The 26896-nt window shown below is 37.0% G+C and overlaps 4 protein-coding genes across 4 annotated transcripts in view; 3 read left to right on the top strand and 1 right to left on the bottom strand.

Annotated features, from left to right (window-relative positions):
* LOC121951227 (FYVE and coiled-coil domain-containing protein 1-like) overlaps window positions 1–6283 on the bottom strand; it is a 29282-nt gene extending 22999 nt beyond the window's left edge. The window contains exons 1-5 of the mRNA XM_042497482.1: window positions 6222–6283; window positions 5397–5488; window positions 4540–4646; window positions 3226–3351; window positions 672–679 (exon numbers count right to left, since the gene is read on the bottom strand). Coding sequence (XP_042353416.1) covers window positions 672–679; window positions 3226–3351; window positions 4540–4646; window positions 5397–5457 — 302 coding nt within the window. The 5' untranslated portion in view covers window positions 5458–5488; window positions 6222–6283. The remainder of the gene's footprint in view (window positions 1–671; window positions 680–3225; window positions 3352–4539; window positions 4647–5396; window positions 5489–6221) is intronic.
* Window positions 6284–7210: 927 nt separating this feature from the next.
* LOC121951612 (chemokine XC receptor 1-like) lies at window positions 7211–11371 on the top strand. Its single transcript, XM_042497998.1, has 2 exons — window positions 7211–7297; window positions 9084–11371. Exon 2 carries the CDS (start codon window positions 9086–9088, stop codon window positions 10160–10162), a length of 1077 nt encoding a protein of 358 aa, XP_042353932.1. The 5' UTR covers window positions 7211–7297; window positions 9084–9085; the 3' UTR covers window positions 10163–11371.
* A 416-nt stretch (window positions 11372–11787) lies between these two features.
* On the top strand, window positions 11788–13800 carry LOC121951921 (chemokine XC receptor 1-like). The gene is made up of 2 exons (XM_042498415.1): window positions 11788–11818; window positions 12486–13800. The coding sequence occupies exon 2, from the start codon at window positions 12497–12499 to the stop codon at window positions 13520–13522; it is 1026 nt and encodes a 341-aa protein (XP_042354349.1). The 5' UTR covers window positions 11788–11818; window positions 12486–12496; the 3' UTR covers window positions 13523–13800.
* Window positions 13801–13852: 52 nt separating this feature from the next.
* Window positions 13853–17372, top strand: LOC121950895 (chemokine XC receptor 1-like). The gene is made up of 2 exons (XM_042496983.1): window positions 13853–13990; window positions 15158–17372. Exon 2 carries the CDS (start codon window positions 15199–15201, stop codon window positions 16213–16215), a length of 1017 nt encoding a protein of 338 aa, XP_042352917.1. The 5' UTR covers window positions 13853–13990; window positions 15158–15198; the 3' UTR covers window positions 16216–17372.
* Window positions 17373–26896: the final 9524 nt, after the last annotated feature.

Here is a 26896-nt window from a genome sequence, read left to right as displayed (position 1 = left end):
GAAAAAATGTTTAATACAACTTCCAACTAATCAGATTAAAAAACTGTTAAAACATTGTTCCATCTAGCTGGAATACATAGAGGGAGGGATATAACAGGAAAAAAAAGCAGAGAAACGTATGTAATGGTAAAGAAAACATATCAAACATCGACACATATTAGAACTTCAGTACGTCAACAGCTACTGAAATGAAAAGTGCTGTTATTTTACATGACATGGAAAGTCACACATCGAGGAGCACTGTAACAATTTCATTATTAAACGCAAAGAAATTCCATGACTTTTCCGAAACTTTTTAAGGATTTTACTAATTTTATGACCTTTCCAGGGCTGGAAAACAAGCTTGTAGAATTCCATATCTGTTCCAGGTTTTCCATGACCATAGGAAATCTGTCTTTTACAGCTTATTCAGCGTCATACAGGCTAAGCTATTTAAGAGGAAGTTTAAATGTGACAACAGTCACAGTTGCAGGACATTAAAGGACTAGTCTCTTAATACATTTGCAAATAATGATTATTTTCATTATTGATTAGTCTGTCCACTAATATCTCTTTTTGTTGATACTATTTAGTCTATAAAATAACAGAAAAGAGCAAAAACTCTTTTCCCGCAGTACAATAAAAAGTCTTTAAATGTAGTAGTAGTACTAATTTTTTTGGTCCTTATTTACCTTTTTTTCTTTAAAAAAAGGCACAAAAATTTAAAAATAACATAAGGTATTAAATTAAAAGGAAAAAAACAAAAACAAAAAATATTGGAAAAGGTGTAGGCTGAAGCTCAGGCTAATTATACTTGTCCGTTTTACATTACTTGGTTTAAGTTATACAAAACAGAAACAAACAAAAAACATACAAAAGCAAAGTTCCAAAAACCTTTCACACACAATTAGCAATCATACCCCTATCAATAGCTTGATTTTTTCCAAACAAACAGTCCAAAAATCACAGATATTTGGCTTACAGTGATGTATAACAGAATGCAGATTTTTCGCTTTACAAAATGACTCAAACAAAATCAAAATTGTTGTGTTTTATTTTTTTTGTTGATCAAAATAACTGACTAATGACAGCTCAAGCCCTATGTGAAACTGTGTTCTGTTAAAATGTGTCAGAACATTTAAGGATGTCTAAGTTTAATGAAATTCACTGCATAGACACTAATTTACAGTATCTGTCAGTACATCCAGACTCTCCAATACATTAGCAGATGGAGGGATTTAAGTAAGACAACAGAGCCACAGATCTACCAGAAGGACACCAGCTGGAGACTGATTTACGTCAGACACTGACCGACAAGAGACAAGAAGAGTGAAAGAAGAGTAAAAGTACCAAAGGTTTCTAATAAGTAATTAGCGTTCGGCTGGTACAGACTAAACTCTGTGACTTTTAAAGGAATGAAATACTGACTGCTGTGAACCCCAGAGAAAACTTTACAGACGTATTTTGCGAATGAATGAGCTTCAGTTAGGATAAAATGAGATGTGCAGTCTTACTATGCTTATAAAGCAGGGCTTTCTCAGTAGCTCACAGCATAATAATGACTGGGTTTTTCCTAAAGAATGGTATAATGGCCAAATGATCATTCAAATAATTGAATGGTTGATGAAAAGTACATTAATTGGCAACAATTTTTCAGAATTTATTAATTGTTTTGGTTCTGTTAAAAATGTTAAAACATTTTAAGCTTTCCATATATGAAGATTTTCAGATTTTTCCCCCCTAGTTTTGGACTACTGGTTGGACAAAACAAGGCATCTAAATGTGTCAATCACTTGTACCACAATATCAACCCCTTTTCAATATAGTATGTTGGATGTTTATTCTAATTCAATTTTAATATTCAATATTAAATATCAATATCAGAAATAAAAAAAAAACAGTTTTTAAAGTGATGGGACTGTCATATCCAGAAAAGCAGCAATAACAAAAGGATAGAAAAAAATCATCACAGTCTCAACACATCATATTTTCCTTTTTGAAAAGATAACAATAGATCTGATCTTCTGTTTTTAGAGAGTAAAGCTGAAAACAATAGTCAGTTACATCACTAGTTCCTAGTTTCTCGGGGGGCCTTCTTAACTTTAAGATTTTTTAAAATTTTTATCTTTTTTAATACAGTAGGCCTTGAATTAATTTCTGTGAAGAAAACTATATTAATTTGTTATTATTACAGTTGAGATCATTACTAGAGACTAATGGCAAATCATCAGGGAGAAGAAAACACTACATTCGTCAAAAAATAAAGCCCAAGTATAAAAGAATGTTAAAAATATTATAAAATATTATATATTACACACAGAGAATTTTATAAAAATGTCCCACAATTAACAGAAAAACACACCATAGTCACAGGAAATAATCTGCTCAAAATTAATCTAATTTTCTTGTTTTACACAAATTGTATTCACTATTTTGGTTAACTGAACAGTTTCAGTTGTTCTGTACTGTTATTGTTATGCACTGGATATAATATGAACTATTAATAAAGTATGTCTCTTAATCAGGGATTGTCAGTTTACTCAATGATAGAAAAGCAGTCTGTTAAGGAAAAAGCACACTGACCTATATGATAAGGTGATTGACAGAGAACAAATTGACACAAATTTTGTTTTTCTTTTAAGTAAAAAGACAAAACATGCTTGTTCTAGTCATATATGACAGTAAACTGAATACCTTTTGGTTCTGGACTGCTGGTCAGACAAAACTAACAATCTGAAACGCTCAACTACGAAGTTAAGGTAATTGTGATACAATTTTACTCAATTAGTTGAGTAAATAATCAGCATTTTCACTGAAAATAATTGCTAATTGTTAGAGATGACATGGCTAGTATATTCCTATACCCCATAAGGCAAAAACTGTAGAAAACATTTCATTTGTAAATAAGTCTTTAAAATACTATTTGAAGTGTTTAAGCACAAAAACTTCATATAAGATCAATAGAAGGTAAAGCAAGCAAAAAATTAAATATAGCACAAGCTTTGACTAATTCATCTACAGTTATTTCAGTGTGAAGCTCACCACTGTGGATTCCCAGGATAGAAGGTGGGGAAGAAACAGGTGTAAGGCAGCAAGTGAATTAGCAGCGCTGAGTCTTACTGTTCTTGAGTCACCAGAGGATTAGTTACATGGTTATACAGTCACTAAGTATTTGTGTGTCTGCGTGAATTGCACGACATGGCACTGTGATTGTGTGTGTGTGTGGGTGTTGCAGAGGAGGATTACCTCGGGGATGGACTTTACAAAACGGATGCCATCGTTAGCTCCCTTGATCTTAATCAGGCAGTCGCAGAAGTAATCCCAGTAGTCTTTCCTCTGGCCAAGAAAGGTTGTCTTCTCTTTCTGGTCAAACTAAGAAACACACATCAGCTCATTACTGCATCACCTGACAAAGTCCTCAGCAATGAGGAGTGTACAACAACAGGTTTGTCAGACACTGCTGTGTGAAATTACTGTAATTCCTATGAATGTCCTCCTTGTTTCACAGTTATTTTTATAGAGCTGCGGTTCCCAATCTGAGGAATCTAGACTCCTCCAAAGGGTCATGATATTTCTTTGATGGGTTACAAGTTAATTGATAGGACTGGAAGGAAAATATTTTTTATACTTCTGTATTTTTTCATCTTTTATGGTCCTTATAGTTTCCAACTGGTTGGTCGTGGTCCAAAAGAGGGTCGTATGGGTCACTCTGAATGAATGCTACTGACCCGTAAAGGTGTCAAGTTTGTAAAAAACACACTTTATTTTGAGGTGCAGTGCATATCTGGCACAGAGCTTTTATTTTTAAGTGAGTATTTCTGTTTATTTTTGCAATATGTTACATTTCTTTGTCTTCTAAGCCAACATGGTGCTTCCATTTTGTAGATAAAAAGGAATATGTAGTATTTAATCTCATGTGTGGACCTTGAACTAATGACTAAGGAGCCATATGAACACTGTAACTGGACCAGTTTGGAACCACTGGTAAAAAGAGGTTTGAAGAAAAATAATCACTCTTTGGTGGAATTGCTCACAACTTGTTGATATCTGCAGCCTGTGATGAGCAGTCATGAGAGCTTCTTTTCAAGGGTCCATATCCCAGAAAGGTTGGAAATCACTGGTTTCATGCTCTGATTCCAAACTTTTTTAAGTGACTGACCCTTTATACTGCAGCGAAATATAATGCTTGCTGACAACCCTCTTGTCATAGGTCGCACATATTTGAGGTGCAAACAAAAAGTTCTATTCACAGTGTTACATCTTAATGGTTTACTGGAGCCATAAAAGGCAAAACTCACAGGTACTTCAGAAGAAAAAGCAATAATTTGAGAAGAGACAGAATATATCTAGCACAAAAAAAGTAAAAAAAAAATTCTTTTAATTTTCTAAATTTTTACAACCTCAAAAACACCTTTGGAGAACTTTACGACCAAGTTGCAAACCCCTGTTTTTGGGAGTTAGCTCTTAAAACAAAAATCATCATCTTGACAAAACCTACATAAATAAAATTAAATGACGTTTTGTTGTACTAAAGTATTAGTTGCTAATTTGACACCATACCTGTAGCAGGTATTCCAGTTTATAGAAGAACTTGTGCAGGTTAGCGCTGTCATCAGTTATGGGTTCACCGCACTCCTTGTGTTCTTTACTCAACTCTAACACGGCATCTAAACAAGACAATAACAGCATTGTTAACATGTACACAACTAGAAAAGTGCACTTGATGTCAGTTTTCGAGCCACCAAGAAGGCCAAAATTTTGCCAACAACAATCAAAGTATGGCTTTATGTTTTTAGCCAAGAGGCTTTCCATAAAACTAAGAGGAGTATGGAGTCAGAAGTTAATTACGGTATAAAACAGCCAATAAAACAGGTTTGCCAACAACTGTGACTCATCGTAACCACAAGAGATCCTTAAGCATACAATCATTAATGTGCACACAAAAGATTAGATCAATTAGTCCAGTAATTTGCAAGATTACTTTCAGATGGACTGATACACATACTCAAACAGACTCAATCATTAAACGCATGAGGACTTGCAGAGATTAATATCTCATAACGGCATGAAGCCTTGTTCTTGTGTTCATACAGAAGGAAAAACATTTTAGAATATGCACACTGCTTTATGCTCCAACAATATTTTTGCAAACTTTCTACCAGTCATTGATTTTCATCACATACAAAATACTTGCGAATGAAAATCTGTGACTAATTCATGATATAATTAATCTATCTGATGTATCTTTATCAAGATACTGTATGCATATTCTACTATTCTTTTTTTCTTTCTTTGACTTGATAACTCCTCGCATATGTCAAAAAGTACACATTCAAAAGCATTCTGCATGGTACACAACTGTAGAGACTGTGTGTGCAAGCGGTGGCGTTTATTGTAGGTGTGAACAGCTTATTTACCATGCAGATCTCTGATTATCCTTTGCAGTTGATTATCTCCAACTGATGAGGAGGAGGCCATTGTGGGGAAAGGGCAGTGTAGTCAGGAAAATCTGCAAGTAATGTTAAAAATAAAGAGATTAGGATTATTTGTAGATATTCCAGACTTGTTCTCATGATAGAAAAACAATGTTCATATTATCCTTGAATTTTAAATAATTTACCTTGCCTTAAAAATGAGTACTGCAGATTATGTGACTGCAAAAATATACCAAAGCTGCTTCCACCAGGAGGTAAACATAAAAATAGTACTGTCCTAAATTAGTTTCCCCTGCTGTAAAGTCTCTTTAATAAACTGTTAAATTGTGCCCAACACAAGATGTGCTTAACATGTGACACAATTTAAATATCCCAGAGCATCTCCATGAATCTGTGAACATGAAGAAAGCGCAGTAGTTCAGTAAAGTTAGCAGAAATGTGCCGACAGTCAGTCAGAGGAGCTACAACATGCACATCATGACGACAGGTGAAAGCGTATCACTGTTTGTAGCGACAGTGTCCTTATCAGACCCCACTCACACAAGACACGTCTCCTGTAACACCCCGTCGACATTATAAACCAGCAAAGTTGACTTAAATCACTTTCAAACGGCTTCAAAATGCAACAAACCGCGACATAAACATCGATTTGTAAAAGCTGGCGAGCGCTATCCTACATGCACCTGTTCTCAGCTCCTCATTTCCTGGTCGTATTTAACGTACATTTATATTTAAAACCGCCGCAGTTTGGTTGTAAATGATGCTAAACAGCTCAACAATAAATAAACTGTTAAACAATAAACGTACTTGGTGTGTAAATTTCTCCAGTGTCCAGTTTATAGGTGATACAGCAGAAACTTGCTACCGTGGGGGGCGGGCACTGTGGATGATTGACAGGCCCAACGGATAAATAGCCGGCTGCTACAGCGGAGAGCCGTCCTAGTTTGGTTGAGGGACAGAGGGTAAATAAAACAGACGTGTTTTGCGCTAAACAGAATATTTTATGAAATGTAATTGAAAAATAATTATTCATAACATCATTTGTTTTATTTTATCCAAAACTAAGATGAATACAAAATTAGATGGGGCTGTTTTAAAGACATTTTGGCAAGATTCCTCAAGTAATTAATCATTTAGTATTCCTAACTTTATTTCTATAGCACCATTCAAAATACAATACAATACTTTTGCAATTACTTTTTTTATTTTTAAATGTATTACTATAGACGATTAACGTGTATAATTTATTTATTTATTCAATATCTTTATTTTCATTTAATTGTTTTATTTTTCATGAATAATGCTTTATTTAGTTCTCATAAATAACTAAAAGAGAGCTAGTTGAATATTCAACTAAAATAACTTAAGTAGGAAACAAATAAATAAAGAGTTGGAGTAAATGGAATGGAAAAATCAAAATGAGAACAAAAACACCAACAACAAAATAAAAATAAAAACAACAAAATTATCCTGAATATTCAAGACTCTCCAGCCAGCCAAACCAGAGCTGATCAAAAAAAAAAAAAAAACCTGCCTTTGCTAATGACAATAGCAAAAGAACCCAAAAAGTAAAGCAAGAGAGAAATAATAATAATAATTTTTCTGAACTGTTTTTCTTGTTCCAAAACACTTGCCACAGAAGTGTAATGGCCACCAAAAAAAGGTATTAACAATTTAGGTTAAACGGAACATATGTTGTCACATGTGTGATTGAAACTAAGTTGCCTGCATACGTCATTTGTGCTGGAGATCTGAAAAATATCACTGATTTCTGTTCACCTTTCGTGGTCGTTACAGGACGTTACAAGGTCGTTACAAGGAGCAATTCCAGTTCCAGTGATATTTGCATTGAGAACTCTGGTGTGTGAACAGCGTCTGTGCAGGTACAGTATATGTTTACATATGATCTGTTAAAGTGGGGATTTGTAAGGGCTAAAGAAGCTGAAGTTAAAAATTGCAATGTTTTGTATTTTGTAAAAGTTTTTTTTATTGAAGTATTTGTCTTTTTTTCCAATGCATCCAGCCAGTGTAATAAAAAAGATAGAAATTAGAGAATTTATGTTGTGTCTCCTTATTTTAACAATGTAGCTTTGAAACAGGGAAAGAAACACTTGAATGCTCAGTTCAACCAATTTTTTAAAGATCATTTTTTTATTAGATAGGACAGGAGATTGCTAGTGTGAAGGGGGGAGAGAAGGGGGAAGACATGCAGCAAAGGGCTGCAAGCCAGAATCGAACATGCGGCCGCTGCGGCAAAGACACAACCTTTTTTTATGGGGCACCTGCTTTATCCACTGAGCCGCCTTAAACCCCCAGTTAAATCAATTTAAAAAAGTTTATGACCTTCTCACTTTCCTCTAGTGGTAGACATGCGGATAGTATTGGTCTTGCAGTTGAATTGTTTAAAATTCCTCAAAAGTCCTTTGAGCGGCTGCTTACCTCGAGCATTTGAATCTTAATTTTATGCCAAGGTCAAAACAATTTAATTATTTCAGTGGGCCTCAAGGAGGCAAGGGGCCCCTGCATTGAACAATTACAACAATAATTAAGTCAAAATAAATTATAGAGTAATATAAACATATTTATAAAAAGGAAGTGTGAATAGAGACATTTTTAACATTGCTTCTACAGTGAAGTGAAAGGGTGTGAAGCCACAAATTGACAAGTTAAATATCATTTTTGCAGTTTCTGAGTGCAGACAGATGCTTCTCAGCTTAAAAAAAAAGTTGCTCTGATAGTACATTTCAAGATTTCTGTGTCTGAGTGTCATCTGAATGGTCTCATTAGAAGCAGTTTCACCCACTCAGTCCGACCACATGACTCACACTAGCTGAAGAAATAAACCTGAGAGATCAATATTTCAAAGTCCAATCAAATAAAATCAAAATGCTATGTGGCATATTGCCACTAGAAGTAAATGAGAAAATATGCTTTTTGAATCAAGTGACCCTATGAGATATTCTATAAAATAACCATGTTTAAAACAAAATGTAGTTAGGTTTCAAGAGAATGATAATGTATTTTTATCATAGTATTACCTGATAAGCTTTGAGAGAAATCTATTACTTATTTTTTTTATAATGTTATCATCACTTTTCCATTATAAATTTTTCTTATCCTAACTCGTCAAATACCAGTGCCTCCTCAGTTGAATTTAACCTCTAAATATGATGCACTAGGTATCCCCCCTGCAGCTATTGCTGGTGTTCTAGGGCAGCATGTCAATTTACGCTTACATGTTGACAAAAAAAGTTACGTTTTTGCTCATTACATGCATTCAGTCTTTTTCAAAATACACCTGCAACATGTATAAAACTTTGTTTTTACTTGTATTTCTTTGTGCAACAAAAATCGGGTGTTGAGGTTTTACAAAAAAAACACCATGGCTTGGTTTAATATTCACATGTGAAGTGAAGAGCAGGCTCCCAGATGAAAGTCCCAGTTTATTGGACCCATCTACCTCCCCTCCCTACAGGGACTCTACAGCTCTTTATGTTGTCTTTACAAACTACTGCTGAATATCATATTGCTGCAAAAGTTCTCTCTTTGGGCTGATGCTAAAATAACTTACAAAGTGAGTGAGAATGGGTTGCTCATGAAGTCTGTGTAATTTGATTTACGCCTCTAACAAAGCATTTTTCAAATTAAGGCTCTCTGTTCTTGCTGTAGGGATGATGGAACCGACTGGCTCACCCTTTGACATCACCACAGAAGAACTTTACGACTATGCTTTGGACTTAAACTATACGTATGACTACGAAGATGAAATGTGCAACAAAACAAACATCAGGCACTTTGGGGCAATCTTCACTTCAGTGTTTTTCTCCATTGTGGTCATCCTCAGTCTCTTTGGCAACATCCTGGTCATTGTGATTCTGGCCAAGTATGAAAATATCAAATCCCTTAGCAATGCTTTCATCCTGAATCTGGCTATATCAGATCTCCTCTTCACCACTGGTCTGCCCTTCTGGGCCTACTACCACGTGTATGGATGGACTTTAGGCGAAGCTGCATGCAAAATAGTCAACTTTGTCTTCTACGTTGGCTTCTACAGCAGTGGCATCCTCCTCATCTTGATGACTGCTCACCGTTACGTTGCTGTCATGAATCCTCTGTCTGACATTGTGTCCACCACAGGTTCCTACAGTGTCATAGTGTGTGTGATCCTTTGGGCAGTGAGCATATTGGTCGCCAGTCCAGCCTTCATCTTCACCCAAAAGGACCAGGAGTACTGTGGATATGCAAGTTCTTACTGGAGCTTATGGGGAATCTACCAGCAAAACATCCTCTTCTTAGTGAGTTCATTAGTATTTATTTTTTGCTATTCTCAGATCATGTGCCGATTGCTGCGTCCTACCACCCAAAGACGAAGGAGCAAAACTTTAAAATTAATTTTTACCCTCATGGTTGTTTTCTTTGTTGGCTGGGCACCTTACAACGTAGTGATATTTCTGAAGTCAATGTATTTGTGGGCCAAACCAGTTGCTGACTCAAAGACGGTGGCTAGACTCTGTGATGCATCAGAGCCATTGGATTACGCCGTGTACATTGGCCAACTTTTTGCCTTTTCACACTGCTGCCTTAATCCCGTGTTTTATGTATTTGTGGGGGTCAAATTCAAAAACCACTTGAAGAAAATGCTTAAGAGCTGGTGTAGTAGCAGCAGCAATACAAACAGCAGCATCCGCAGTAGACATAGCCGACTCACAATCACATCAATAACAAGTGGTGAAGATTTCTCGATGTAGTTGAATTGAGGCGTTTTCGGGACCAATGAGTTCTGGAGGGACTCCTAGAGAGGGCCTGCCCACTGGGAAGCTCCTCCTGAGAAGGGATTTAAGGACTGTTTGAATTTGCACCGCTAATAGAAACACTGAAATGATGGAATGAAAGTTGGTCAGTGGTTTTGTATAGCAGTGTCAAGTCATAATCAACCACATCGCAAATACAATCAGTAAAGACTGAACTTCACTGTCTGCCCTAATTTTCTGTGTTTTCTTGCTTTTTTGCATTTTGAGCTGTTGTCTGTGTTTTCTATTGTCTCTTGTTTACAAGGCAAATGAGTTTTTTTTTTTTAAAATGGTGTTATGGAGACCAAAACCCAACAAAGTAAAGTTCTAATATTGTAAGACATTTAATGTATCATCCACTCGATTTTCATTTCAACCAAATTATAACACCTGACCAAAGTAAAAATCCAACATCTTTCTGACATTGGGTTGACATCCAGTGCAAGCTGAGTTGCATTACTCATGGATCCTCATGTGCTGGGAGAGTAACTACTCTAAGATAAGAGCCATAAGAAGTCCATTAAAACAGCCTTTAAAGATCTATAACAGTTTGTTTTGCGGTGTGTACACAATAAACAGGGGGATTCTTAGAACTAGAGTCCTAGAACTATAAAGTAATTGTCTTTGGTCCCAAATTGCCTTTGAAGAGCTAAAGAATGCCAAAAACTGCAGTTCTTCACCTGAGGCTGGCTCCGGAAGTGAGTCCATCCCAATACACCCACATGTTAATATGCCCACCAGGCTATCAGCCGATAGTGTCCCCAGGTTCTCAGTCAGATCCACTCTCCTCCCTAGCACCAGCCTCTCAATCAAATATGGTCAAACTCAGCTCCAAAACATCAAGATGGTGACAGGCATAATGCCAAACCCGAGGCTTCAAAAAAAGGAGTCTACAAACCAGTGGATGATGTAGCGGTAGCCACATCCATTATTGTTACAGTCTATGTTTTTCACACAGGAAACAAATGCTGGGTTAAGGTCCTGTTTGTGTATGCTGGAGCTGGTGAAAGGCTTGTATGTTGGTTAGAGAAGTCAAGAACCACTGACCAGGTTGCTTTATTTGATGCCCTCAGAATGAGAACAGGCTGGTTAGTATGTATAAGATTTTAAATGCATGTTGATAATTTGATTATACATTGTGTTAGAGATTATTTGTGGTTCACTTTGATTAACTGCATTTTATTTGATGTTTTCACATCAATTATTTAGATCAATCATTGTAAATTTTAACCTTTAACATTTTTTCAGGAATGATTCAATCGAGATGATTTTTTTTTTTCTTTTTGAACAAAGGTTTTTTTGCTTTTAATCATGTTATATTGTTTATTTTTTCCATATGATTGTATCATTATTCTATGCTTTACAATAAAATGAAGATGAATTAAGCTCTGGAGTGTCTCTGTTTTAAATAAACATCACTGTTGTTTCTAGGTAATTTTATCAAAGCAGTTCTAGTTGTTACGGGAATTCAAACTTTATGCTTAGAGTGAAATACTGTTGCAGCATCTTTGACTGAGTATGAAACAAAAAGAGGAACTATGAATTTGCCTTTCTATACCATCCATTTTTCTCAGCAGTGCAATTCAGCACAAGACGTGACAGAGGCCGTTCAGGGTAAGTTGCATTAGATAAACTGCAATTGCTCCTCATAATTTAGGACGACCTGCTCAGTTTTTTATCCATATAATTTTTTTTTCTTATTACAAATACAAAATGTTTGTAAACATCTGTTAGTCTTTAAAAAATACTTCACTCACCAAATGATAATTTTTATATCAGTTACTCACCCCATGTTACTTTAAATTCATGTATTTTCTTGCATGGCTCCACGGTGAATGAAGAATCCAAAAAAGATAATTCTTAATGAATTGCTAAACGCATGCATTTTGCTAAAACTTTACCAATTAATGCACATTCAAGTTTCATACCTGGGCAGCTGCATGTGCTTGAACACAGCAAGTCAAGCCCACATGTACACTTCTCCTCTATGCCAAAAGTGTTTTAATTTGTTAGGCTTTAGCTAAAGTCTATTGTGTTTGAGAAATACCAAGCATATGACTGGGTAGATGATAGTTGGATTATACTGCACACATTGTGTGAGAGTTTGGAGATAGATGTTTTAATGATGTTTTTCTGTTGTTAAACATAGCTTTCTTTTATTCAGATTCACCAAGAATTTTCTCTGTTTTTGGGTGATTGAGGCATGCAAGAAAAAAAAGTCTTCTGAACTGTGGGTTTAATTACATTTTGCCAATTTTAGTTTTGTGCTCATGTTTCCCAGAAAAACCTACAATGGCGTCAACACTGAGTGATGGAGGTGTGAGCATCAGTAGTGATGATAAGGAGCTTCTTTGTGAGGAGACGTTTAGCTTCGACACCATCAGTGGTGTCATCTTCATTTTTATCTTTGTCCTCAGTATCACAGGCAACTGTCTTCTTTTATGTGTTCTTGCCATCTACGAGAACCTTAAAAATGTCACAAATCTGTTTGTCCTGAACCTGGCCTGCTCCGATTTGCTCTTCACTGTCACACTTCCATTCTGGGCCGTCCTTAAACTGCACCACTGGATCTTCGGGGAGTTTGCCTGCAAACTTTTGACTGCGCTATACATCATCGGTTTATACAGTAGCATCGTTCTACTAACTGCCATGACTGTAGATCGTTTCGTAACAGTTGTGCTGCATAACTGGCCAAGCAACCGTTTAAGGAGGCAGAGATGTGCAATCGTTGCCTGTGCAGTGGCCTGGATCATCGGTATTGCTGCATCTGTGAGTGACGCTATCAAAGTAAAGGTGGTAAACTACTGGGATGGTCTTTACAATTGTGAGGATACTTCTGAGGGCTATGATGTCAATCTGGGATATTATCTCCAAGTGTCCCTGCTCTTCTTCCTCCCATTTGCCATCATTGTTTTGTGCTACTCTGCCATCCTCAAGACAGTTTTGCAGGCTTCAAACAGAAGAAGGTACAAGACTGTAGTGGTGGTGTTGTGTATTGTTGCAGCCTTCTTCATTTGCTGGGGACCATTCAATATTTTGCTTTTCATAGAGCCTTTTTATGAACCAAAAAGCTGTGAAGCAAAAAAACAACTGAACATTGCCTTTGATATTTGTAAAATACTTGCTTTTTCTCACTGCTGTATGAACCCTCTGCTGTACATGCTCTCACAAAAGCTGCGACGGCATCTTTTGGATCTTTTATGTTGCATGAAGGCCAGGGTGAGGTACAGGGCGAGTGGCATTACCAAGAGCACTTCTGTTATTCAGAATGTAGCTTTTGTTGCACAAAACTCTGCCATTATGTTGGAACTAAACTAAACTAAAGTAGGTGTGGAAATTAAACACCTATAAATGCTTTTAAATTATATATTTTGTATTTATTGAATTCTACCAATGTTTTGCATGTTTCATTAAAATGTGATGGGGGTCTATTTTAAGTAAGTCTTCAATAAATGTGCCAAGTAAATGATAAATATGTGTTTAAAAATATACACACACATATAAGCGTGTATAATATGTGTGAATTCTTTCACTGCTGCACTTCCTCAGCCTTTGTGAGTGGACACAGCTGTCTCTGCAATGCATTTGAATAAATTTAAGATGGAATCTTGATTGGTTGTTTTCACTTCTGTTTCCAAACAAATGTGGTGACATGGCGTGATAACTTTTTACTGAAAGTCCCAAAGAAAGTGGAACTGTCTGGCAGTATATCATCTGACTATACAAGACACAAATAATACAATTACTCTGAAGAACTGCAAACAGCACACATAGTGCGCACCCAAGGTAACGTTTCTTTGGCATATCGTCTCTTTAGATTAGGTCAGGGCATATTCATTAATGTTTTTATTTATTTAAGAAAATGATTGATGTAACAATAATTGTGTTGGACACCTTGATGATATGGAATGAAAATGATTGAAATGCACAAAATGGAATGAAGCTTGAGAATATTGATTCCGATTTTGAGAATATGGATTAAAACATTAGTCTGAGAAAAGTGTAAAAAACTTTAGACTATTAAATGAAACCTTTTACATAAAATTGTACATCCTGAATAGCAAAATGTTGTACAGTATCTTCTCTTGTTATCTTAGTTTTTATTGACAAACACCAAATAGACATGTTATCCAAATTGACAAAGAACATTTTGTCCTGTATTTAATTTGCTGATACCAGTCCAAAATTGCAGCAGAAGCAGAGACATGATATTCCACTTCCTCAAACACATTAGGGCTTGGATGTCTTCTTTTTTTTTAAGTTAAACATTGCCTTAGTTTTGTTTACCAAAACCATTATATATTACATTGTTTCATTCAATATTCTCAAGTTTCAGTGAATATCACACCTTTTATTTTGTATCCTCAGTTCCGCATTCAACTTTTCCATGAACAGTGTCTTTAATGGCACAACATTTACAGGATATTTAATATAAATCCCCACAGACATCCATCTGAAAATGCCCTTCTTTACAGCAGAAATAAACATGTTAACAACCTGATACAAAAAAAAAAAAATGGTTTTGCTCTCTATGGGTAGTTTCACCCTTGTAAAACTTGTTGGGGTGAATTTCTTTTATAATTCAAACATTTTCCTTTTATGAAGTTATGTATATTTAATGCTAAGGCAGCTTGAATGACAGGCTGTGTGTGAGGCCACAATGCAGAAAAAAAATCAGATCCACAGCTTGCTCCTCCAAAGCTTTAGCCTGTTGCTTGAATGAAGTCACTTCTGCCTGCAAAAAACCTAGATAGTGACAGCTGAAATGCCTAACTCAAGCAACTGGAGGATTCAAAACAGCAGTCCAAAAAACAAGTGACCATGTCACGATAGTTACATCCATTACTGATTGATGGGTCAAGCCTGTCGAAAGCAAACTTAACAGAAACTGATGTCTCTATTTCTGATTCTACAGCATTGTATTGAACATGACATCCTCATTTTTTTTACCAGAGCGACAGCAACCCCCTTTACAAGACCTCAACAGGTAAACAATGGCCCTTGACATCGACTACAACGACAGTTTCTACTATCAATATATGGATGATTATGAGAACGCCGTAGTCTTCTCAGAGACAAGGTCAACTATTCATCTTTTCTACCCTGTGTGCTGGATTCTCATTCTCTGCATTGGCATACCTGGGAACTGCTTCCTCCTGTGGGTTCTTCTGAGGGAACGAGCTTGGAGGACCGCATCCGACATCTTACTTCTACAACTCCCAATTTCTAACCTTTGCTTCACTGTGCGCCTGCCTTTTGAGGCCTACCTAAGCTTACACCATGGCGGTAGCGTTGGGAACTGGGGCTGTGTAGTCATGACGGTGGCCTTTTTCTTGGGGTTGAACAGCTGCGTGTTGATCCTCACCACCATGACATTGTATCGCTATGCTGCTGTGGTCCATGGTTCGTATCTGTCTGCACAGTCACCCAAAAAATCAAGTGTTGTCATGAGTTGCATGATATGGCTGGGATGTGCTGCTATAAACATTAGGACAATAGTCAGTCGTATGGTCAGAGAAGACAGATTTGGTGATTTTTTTTGTTTACATGCTCCACCATCACATAGTATGCTGTTATATTATGACATTGTGCAGATTGTCTCTTTCTTCATCATACCATTCATTGTCATTTCATGTTGCTATATCCACATGTGGATCACACAGTGCAGGACAAACAGACAGCACCAGTCCTCAGGATTGATTTCAGGGATGATTGTCATAATTTTCATTTGTTTGGCACCATACAATATCAGAAAATTTACCGTGGTCTTGATGATGTTTGGTGTTCTGAAAATTGCAGATGAATGGAGAGAGGAATTGCACCATGCAGAGTTAATAGTTTTCACACTTCTTTTCCTACACTGCTGCTTGAACCCACTGTTCTACATATTTGGAGCGCAAAGGTTTAGGAAGCATCTCCGCATGCCATATAACACTTCATCCCAGAGAGGAGATCGGGGTCAGAACCTCAGTTCAATGGCAGTCATCCCTCCACACGACACCTCTGTGTGACCACCATCCATTTACACTTGTCTGAATGCATTTTAAGATGAGAACATTTTAGTTTACCATATTAGCTTTAACCTTATGTTACAGACCAAATCACAATGTTTATATCTAATAACTTCTGGATAGACAACCACCACGTTATATACGTATAATCATACGACAATGAGCAAACTCTGGATCAACTGATTGACTTTAAGACAACATCAGCATCAAATCAACATCAGTTCAAGTGGATGCTATATTTAGAATATTTTCGCGGCTTTACCTTGCCAAAAGACAGCCCTTACCGATAGGGATTTGGAGTCGTTATATCAAAAACACCAGCACCCACTGAGAAAAAGTTATTTTACTCCACAATACAGTGGGGTCTGTATCAATCCTTGTGCTGCCAAGGTGTACAGATTTATGTTGTTTATCATGACCAGTTTGTCCTAATGCATCACTTGACCACCATAGCAGGCACAGATTATATAGCATGATCCACACAAGATTGAGTCTCTGTCCAAAAAATTTAACCTGGCGTGACGTCAACTAGGGATGTACGATATTGGATATTTTGCCAATATCCAATATGCCGATGTATTTCATTTCATTTCATTTATTTTATTTTTAAAGACAGCACACATTATTCAACATTTCTGTAAATGTGCCAGTGTTAGCCATTTGGCTAATTTTCAACTGCAGTCCTTTGGCAAGATGTTTTAAAACCTGCGAATGAAAACAACTCAATTGGCCGATAACCAAGAGGGTCCAAGGACAGAGAGATGTGGTATGTTGTAAAGCCCTCTTAGGCTAATTATGATTTGCGTTATTGGATTGTATAGATCAAACTGAAATTGAAACCAAATTGAAATTACTATTTGTTCAGCCCTTTGGGGCATGCTTTGTTATTGGGCTACAATGAACATTGACTTAATTATTCTGTAAAGCACTTAGAGTTGCCTTTGGGCATGAAATGTGCCACATAAATAAATTTGCCATGCCTTTGCCTTATATAGCATTATATGGTATGTGGTATTACAAAAGAGATATCCGTAAAACTGTTGACAGGACATCTCAAACTGCAAGGTTAATAATGACTGTGTCTATGATGAAACTTTGATTCATGAAGGTTTAATATTTGTAAAAACTCATGCCAATAAAAACAATATAAAAAGTAATGTAATCACAATGTAAAGTCTATGAGCTGAGCAGAATCTACACATGCTGTAGAAGTAAACCTGGAAGCTGGAAACTTTTCTGTCTTCTGTTATCCAGTTATTGTTATAAGGTAACGTTATTTCAGGTGGGCTAACGCTGGCTGTGGTTGCTGTGTTTAAACTTCCCCAAATCTATTAAAAAGCAGGATAAAGACAATAACAGTAACTTGAACTCTGACAGTGTCTAGGACCAGCATCCTTTTTTAAATTTCCTTTTTTTCATTACTTAAGCTGTAAACCCACACACTAATGTATCTTATGATGCTAACTCTTGATCTTAGAAGTAGCCTAAAACTGGGTAGATTTCTACTGTAGGTAGTTAGCCTGACATGCTAATAATTCTGACTTTCGTTAGAGCAGACAAACTAACCGATTAATCCATCCTTACACCTTTTTTAATGTGTCTTTGCTTTTGTAAAGTCAAAAACATGGAAAATATCCAAAAAGATACTTAAAGATACACTTTTCCATATTCCAAGCTACAGTTGATGGGTTGGGAGAGGAATTTAGCAAACTGTCAGTTGCATCAGAATAACAGTAACAGATAGCCGATTGAAACAAGAAAACTGATGAATCATGCGTGGGTGTGATCAACTCTTGCATATATTAGAGATAAACAAAAGAAAGAGAGATAAACAAACTGGAACATAGTAAATGACAATGCAGGAAGCAACAAAGCTGATATTTGGAGGTTACTGGAGAAGTACTTGAGTTATTGCAATACTGACTTTTAAGAAAGAGGAAGTGAAGTGGCTCTATACAATCAAAAACAGGTGGAGACTTTAAAAAATAAGCCTTCAGGAAAACTTAAACCAAAGTTACTGCCTTTTAAATGATGAACAGAAAACAACAGCCTCACTTTGATGTTTTACTGCATTGGACAAATCAACCCACAAGATGGCAACAGAAATGAATGGAAATGAGGATCATATCTTTTGGTCAATTTTTAAAAGGAGAAATGTATCATAATCTAGTTAAAAATAATCAACAGAAATTGCTAAGCATTAATTTAGATCTAATATTTGATGTTAATGTGATGAAAGTTGATGGCCTACACAGTGAAGAACAGGATAGACAATTTCCATAGAATTGACTGATATTGTGTCTTAACTCCATGTCCTAACCTCCAACCAGATACCACATGGCATGACTAAAAAAAGACTTTCATGGACTCACCATATCATTGTTATTTTAAAAAAAATCTAAAGCAAGTTGCTGCAATATCATAATAACAAGTTTGACAAATGATTAATCCACTGTTGGTTTATCCTCAAAAAGCAAGGCTTACCTTTCTGCCTTCCCCATGTTCCCTGCTAGAGGAAGTGACATCACTGTCTGCAGGTCACATGATTTTTATGTGAAGGCTTTGTGGATTTTTATGCTGTTTTATAACAAAGGTATCAACATTGACCAGAGCACAGATACTGAAAACAGATATGCATGCAATTTATTTTATATCTGTCAATAGATTAAGCACAAAACCACCCATTAAGCTGGCAACTATTAACCACCTTGAATATACAAAGTTACTGCAAATAAAGCCATTCTGAATCTGGTGGATTTATTCCCTCTTTGTCTTTTTCTTCTTCTTTTTACACATCAGCATGTCCAATATGTTTGGGAAATATTCCCCTCTAGAGCGACCTTGTCTATATGACACAGAATAAACAAATTAGCTCCCAGCAGCAGGATCAATAAAATAACAGACTGCATATCTGTGATTAAAATCACAGCCAGTCAAGTATGTCCAACTCAACCGTCCATGCACTTTTGGTTACTTTGCTTTAAGATTACATCTGCCAGAAATTCCAACAGTAAAGTCATTTAGCTGTATTATTTGGGTAATTAAAATATTTCATAAACCTTTTTTCCCCTTGTCTGTGGTCCAAATCTTTTAACTCTATTATATATAATGTGTTTCTCCAGAGCCCTGTCAGTGTACTTGAACATGGTTGAGTAGCGGCCCTGATGGCTCCACAGGGGGTCCAGATAAGAGTGTACAGGGACAGCTCAGTGGGCCACTGTAACAGCACTCATATCTGTCTCTGGGGGTAGATTAAGCTTAATTAACTAAACCATCCAGCACGCTTGGATGAATGGATACAAGTCAAGGGCAGAGCAGTCACGGGTGTGCTCACACATTCTCTGGCAGGCACTGCGAGAGAATTTTGTGCTGAATATTATCAATGTGTGTGTGTTCGTATGAGTTTGCGGGTGTGTGATAGTAGCAATAAATACTGTAGCTACAATAAAGTTGTGTGTACAAGGCAGCAGTAATACTGACCTGTATTCTGTTGTAATGTGTCAAAATACCAGTGACCTCTAGAAGCTGCATTGCACCCAAAGGTTGCAGTTTGGGGGATTTTGCATATGTTTTTTCATGTTTCAGCAATTTATGAGGGTTCATAAACAGATTCTGAACTTAACAGCATTTTTGAAAGGGAAGTGATCAAACAAACTTCTGTTGGATCCCACCGTACCTTGCAGCTGGTGGAAAAAGGACCCAAAATCTGTTTTTTAGAATTTTCATTTTGAACATGCAAAGATAACAATATGTAAGAAGTTTCTCATCAGAATTAATAACATCAAAAACCACAGAGAAAATACAACAATAGAGAAGAAAACACGCCCGACGGAGCTCAAACCAAAAAAAAAAAAAAAAAAAAGAATCTAAGGCATCCCATTTCATATCTTCAAGTCAGTACAATCTCTTTTCCCGGATCATTTTCTTAGCAAATGATGTTGTTGTTCCATCCTGTTTTTAGCCACAAGCCAAACAGCTGTTGTTGTTTTCTTATGTAGTCTCTGCTACTAGCCCTCCCTGGCCCTAACGTTCACTCCCTGCTCTTCGTTTCTCCAGGGCAACTCGCACTCCTTTCTCACATCGATATCTCCCCTTTAATTCCAGTTATCTGTAACGATAATTACTCCAACCATATGTGAATTTAATTGATGCCTTGCAAACGCAGTACATGTGTGTGTACTTTGTGCATATTGCTAATAAAGTCTTATTGCCTGTTAATCTGGACTGTCAGGGAAATGCGTGCGAATCGATTAAGTGTGTCAGCCTTATCATTACAAACAACTGTTTTAGTGAACAAATATAGATGACTTAATCCTCGAATGACACACACTGGCATGTATGACATTTCGCTAATGCACCTCATCCTGATTGAATTTGTCATGGGAATAATATGTTTTAAAAAGGGATTAGATACCGTGTTTAACATGCACCTGAACAAACACGTCTTGAATTTGCTCAAACATGAATCCAGGAACATGTTTTTGAATCCAATGTGCATTTGAAAGATGATAGATAAAAAATAACCTCTCATGTTGCATTTGGCCTTTATTTTTGCCTCTGCAGTACTGCTTTTCTCCACTAGAGGGGACATGGGTATTGATATAATGCTGAGTTTCCTTATTACTGGGTCACCTTATTGATTTCAATCTACAGCCACAAAGAATGAGATAGAGATCTCTTACAGACTTAAAAAAAATGTTAATTGTTCACCACAAAGTATAAATGCAGCCTTTCTCTGCATACATATCCCAAACTACAATATCTCTATATTTTAGGGTCATCCTCTTCTACAGACCCATTGTTGTCAGATAGAAAAACACAGTGATTAACTACCATGGAGACTTAATTAACAAAATAAACATCTGGATATTCAGACTAGGCCTACTGCAAAGGTTCAGCTGCCTCTTGTAAGACTGGCCATTTGATATATCAAACAGGGCGTCCTGTTTCTTGCTAAATTTTTCCCATCTGGCTTATTCTGTAACATCTTTTTTTTTTTTTTAAAGCAGCTTCTCTCACTTTGAAAATCCACCTTTAATGTTGCTCATTTACAAGTTTTTCATGTATCTATTGTTTTCTGTTACTTTGCAGCAATGTGGTCAATGACGGGATAGGGATGAGGACAAGGCCCTTGCGACAATATAACATTACATAATATTACAACATGGCAAATATGACATGGGAAAATACCTGACATTTATGTGAACAAAGGGTCTCCAATAAGAAGAAACAGCTGTAATCCCAAGACATTTTATTTCATTTTGTTATGTTTAATACTACATCTGATGTTCTTCAAAGAATAACATAACATGTGGCCAAACTGAGAGATTTGTAAATTAAATGATTTTTTAGAGGCATAACAAAAAAATGTTTTTAGAAATATGATTTTAGACATTAACAATTAGGATATGGAGAAACAATTAGGATGTATTGAATCATGTAAAGTGCTTAATCAGGACATTTTACCCATCAGTTAATATGGAAAATATGTAACTTTTTTTTAAAGGCACACTTGAAAAAAGAACAAACACAGATTTACTTTGGGATACTAAAAACAAACAAAAATAAACAAAAGGCACAAACTCACTTCACTCTCTGACTGAACCAGCAATGGCACAAAATAGACGACTGACAAGATGCATAACTCAATGTTTAACCAGGTTCACTAAATGTTTCACAGCAAATGTTAAATATGAAAAGGGATTTTAACACAATAAGACCAGTAACAATCCTCAAATGGAGATAAAAACAGTCCTTCTTTATGTCCAGGAATGTGTTGCCTCAGTGCACGCTTACAGGCTTGCCCACCTTATGTAACTGCTTGTAATATTTAAAAATGTTATTTTTTGCTATGCCACAAACAGCATCAAAGCACCACCATCAAAAATAATCATTAACTATACATGAACTTAAGAAACTGCAAGTATGATTACTATTGGCTCTATTATTATGGTGTAAGGCAGTTCTGTGTGTGGTTTGCACAAGTGGCATTGCCGTTCCCCAAGAAGTTATTGCTCCACTGCTGTGGTTACAATTGTCAAACACTCTGCTGGCTCTCTATTCATTATTTTCAAATCTATTATAAAGTGGAATACCAGATCGAAGGATGAGTGTTATGTTACTATTATAATATTTGTAAAGTATTAATATGTCACAAAAGATCATAAAAAGTCATAGTACAGCGTGTCATAGCAAGTTAAGAAAAATGTCATAAAAAGTCATATAGCATGTCATATAAAAAAAGTAATTAAAAATGTTGTGCTATAGTATGTCAAAAAAAGTCATATGAAAGTCATAGGGTGCACTTTACTTTTGCAGCCCTCAATCATATGCTTGGTCCTCAAAACAGCAATCAGTCATCAAAACTTTAAGAATGCCTGATCTCTGGATTTTTGTCTCAAAATGCTCTAAAATGTTTAGCTGTTAAAGTCTAAAGTCCCACAAACACCCACTAGCATCTGGCTTTTGTATCTAGTGGGAATTGTTACAATCAGCATTCACACATGGGTCAAATGACTCTGTGGTAGTTGAGGGGATTTATAGGCTCTGGCTCTGATTGGCAGTGACAGAAATACAACACCCCGGTGAATGTGCTGATTTCAGCCCCTTAATCAGCGAGACAAAGTGATATTCTACCACAAAATACCATCCGTCTCTGCCCAAGCAGCGTTCAAACATTGTTCAAAATTAGTCTGCACTATTTTTGAAAAGGAGACATTGGAGATATATACATATGTATAAAAAAAGAAGTAACCACCGTAACATTTTCACCGACCTCCATACTGCTTTCTATACTAACTGGTTTCCTAACTGGTTTGTGACGTGGAGCTTGACACACCAGTTTTGTTTTATTTTTGTTTTGTATTGTTTTTTATTTTGTTTTTTGAGTCTGGTCTACTGGCAAGGTGAAAAGAGTCAATCACCTTTTTCGTGGGTTTTGGTTCAAATTTTGTTGGAAAGGGGGTACAAAATTGTATGCCACTAAAATTTCTTCCCAGAATCCCCTGTAGGGTGGGATCTCAGAGGCTGTACATTGAAAATGGGCTCCGAATATGGTAAAAAAGTTATTACCCCATATGATCACTGCTGATGCATGCATTTTAACCCTTTAAAACCTGGATCAACATCAGTTTTCTTGTGCTGCTTGCTGATGCCTTTCACGTGCATTAAAAACATTTGAGAAAGAAATGTCCCACAAACTGCAAAAATATAATAAAGGTGACAAGAAAATGACCTGAAAAAGAGAGAGAGTCATTAGAAAATGATTTAATTACCAGGGAGAAAATGCCAAGCAAAGTACTTTAATTATATCTTCTTTTTCTTTTTTTTCTTGTTTTGTTTTTGTGCTAATTTCATGTAATTTTTTTGGAACTTTTTAATATTTTTTGTTATCTTTTGGGTCATGTGCTCAGGTTTCAAAGGGTTAAATTAAGATTATGTTAAATTTATAAACTTAAACTTATAATTAACAGGATAAAGTTAAGCCTGAAAACATTCTAGCTTGAATTAGTTAAATCCTGTAACAACATAAAGTAACACATCAATATGTATGGGAATATATGTAAATGTATATGGCAAACAATTACAGATTAGGCCATTAATATAGTGAAATAGCTGTATTCCCTAGACATATATTTATTCATTCATTTAGCTCATATGTCAAACCTTCACCATAGATGTTATATTCACGCCTGCAACCTAACATAACCTTACATCATATAACATCGCATAACAGAACATACAAAGTGCTCTGCAGTGCGATGAATGAAAACACTTTTAGCTCGGATGGTCCCGATGAGAGTTGGACCTCCAGACCTGGCACTGACTCTTCAACGCTCTACCCACTGAGCTAATATCCTACAGACCATGCTTTTTGGCTTACCCTTCCTTATCCTCAGGCTGCACCAGCTGCCGTCTACCTCCGACCACACTCCACGCCCCTGATATGTTGTCCTCTACCTGCTCCGTCCCTCCTCCCCCTCATTTGTAGGTGTTCTATCCCTCTTTTTTTGGCCGCAACTTTCCAAAAGGTGAACAGAAGTGATTTTCAATAGCACCGTGCATGACTAATGGTGGAAACATGTTAAAATCATCGCAGAAATGTCCTTGGGAAGACAAATGAATTTTCAGCAGAATAATTAACTTAATTAACAAATTTGCATGCATATTCATCAGGGCCATTGAAGTCTTTCCAGCTCAGCTTGATGAACGTTGCTGTGTAATAACCAGCTCATTTACATTCTGCCATCCACTGCCATTTGTGTGGATTACTGAGAAAAGGCAAAGTGTGTGTGTGTGTGTGTGTGCATGTGTATGTGTTAGGGGTACATTGTATGTGCACCCACTTTTCTCTTTCCTTTAACATGTCACACAGCATGTTTGATGAATTGATTTGCGATATAGTTTTGTTGGATATACACCCCAATATTGAACCCAGCTTCCTCTCCTTACACACACACACACACACAAACACACACACACACACACTGATGCAGAGGAAACATTCATATATGCACATATTCATGCACACATACCTTGCGTGAATGTGACTGTGTGTGCTCTACACCCATATCTCCTTGCATCCTCCTCCCCCTACCTATCCCCCCTTCTCTCTGGTGGGCAGTTCTTGGCACCGATCCTGAGTCGTAAACCCTCCTGGGTTGCCAGACTGTGCGTTGTTAAAAACGTGAGGCCCTTCGTACCCCCTCCCCGTCTCTGCAGGGCAATCTTTAAAGGCAGCAAGGTGTGACGGCACAGACTGGCAGCTTGGCAGCCATGCCCGAGGATACCAACGCTCCGTCAGCCGTGAACGGGCACCATCACATGGGCTCGCCTAACTAATACGCTCGCCGTACATGTGCCTTTCTCATGGCTCATCTGTGCCAGTCAGAGACAAAGGAATTCATTAAGAAATTTCACATGGCATTGTTTTGTGATTTTGCTGGGATATAGTTAATTGGGAATTTCACACAAGCTAAGGTAACTGAGGGAGAGATTATCCAAATGAGTTCGGAAAAAGTTAATTACACTCACTTGGCTTTGTGCGCCCTTGATCTGGTTGGGCTGGGAACAACAGGAAAACTTATTTTACGGAAGCTTGTGCTAGATATTTTCTAACAATATGTTTCTCATTCTCATCATGGAGTGCTCTAATTTAGGTGCTACTGAAGGGTGTTAGGAAGAGACACTTCCCAGCAGGTTATTCACCAGCCTGTCAGAAAACTGCTGCACCAGTAATATTATCAGAGGAGCATCAAAAGGAACGCAAATGCTTTTGCACCTTTAACATAACCAATATGGTGTGCTGTCCTGAGATTTTGCAGGAGAAATTATCACATTTATTGAAGAAAAAAAACAGGCATAAAAAACAGCATCACCTGACACATAAAAACTTGTGATATTCAGCATACTTTCTTCCCTTTGCCTCTGTGATACTTTCTCCTACGCTTTTTCTGCAGACATATGTTTGACACTTGAAGCTGCTATCATAGCTGGAAGTGTGAAAGAGAATTGTTGCAGTAATATGCCGCTCTTGAGTGTTGTGACAGGAAAAATGCTTTTTTGATTCAGAATTGGCATTTTCAAGTCTTGTCTGACGCTACAGCGTTTGTCTTCCATACTGATAACAGTGAAGCCAAGTTTGGAAATTAATTCCTCCAGAAATGCCACGATGGATTCTTTGGAGAGTAACTTGTGCGATAAAATAGTTTCCACACTTATTGGAAGACTTATTGCCATTTTTAATGACATGTTTTACTCATAAAAAAAAATCTCATTTATTGCATCGTCTGACCCTCTTTGTTTTGAAGCTTCCACTGAAGCAAGACGAATACAAAACACAAATGGACCATTAAACTGACCTTCAAACTGGGCCCTATGAAAATCAAATGGCTGTCACCACACTGATGGGGAAATTTACACAAATACAGCCTGTTTCCCTCCAGTGATAAATATGAAAAATACACATCAGATGCTTGTTTTCATGATGCTCCTTTCTGGAGTGACAACAACTCTCACAACCCGAGTGAATAAATCTATGAAAGCTTCGATGACAGAACATGAAAGGAGGGTTTGCATGCACGGAAACAGCAGACTCTCCCCTGCAGACTTGCTTTGTTGGCCTGCTGATGTGATTGTTGCTTTCCTATAATAGCTGCAGTGCATTTTAAAACTTGTCGTCTGATCCCCTGCTAAGCCATACACACAACCCCCCCCCCCACCCCCCACCCACACATACACACACACACACACACACACACACACACACACACTGTTTTACTAGAGACACGTATGAAGATAAAACGACACCTGGATTTGCCACGACGGGATGAGGATCGTGCCTTCAAGGTAGATCTTCTGTCTGTCACTTCCACACACATTAACAGAAAAATTTACAACATTAGCTGCAGAACTTGGCCAAGTCTATGAGAAAATAAAATCTTGTAACTTCTTTGTATCCCTTCTTTTGAGGTAGAGGAGGGGGTGGATGTATTTGACGACAGTACTGTTTGATGGTGCAATTGATGAGAAAGTTCTGAAGAAAGTCCCAAAGCCTCAGAGGAATTTGATTACCTCCATCCATTATCTGCACAGTGAGCAATCGCGAGGCTCACCATCTGTCATCCGTTTCATTTGCATCGTCAACACCTGCCCTGCCTGTTTATGCCTTCACATTTTTTTA

The sequence above is a fragment of the Plectropomus leopardus genome, chromosome 12 (assembly GCF_008729295.1).
Source record: "Plectropomus leopardus isolate mb chromosome 12, YSFRI_Pleo_2.0, whole genome shotgun sequence".
NCBI classification, from domain to species: domain Eukaryota; kingdom Metazoa; phylum Chordata; class Actinopteri; order Perciformes; family Serranidae; genus Plectropomus; species Plectropomus leopardus.
This window is presented reverse-complemented; position numbering and strand designations above follow the sequence as displayed.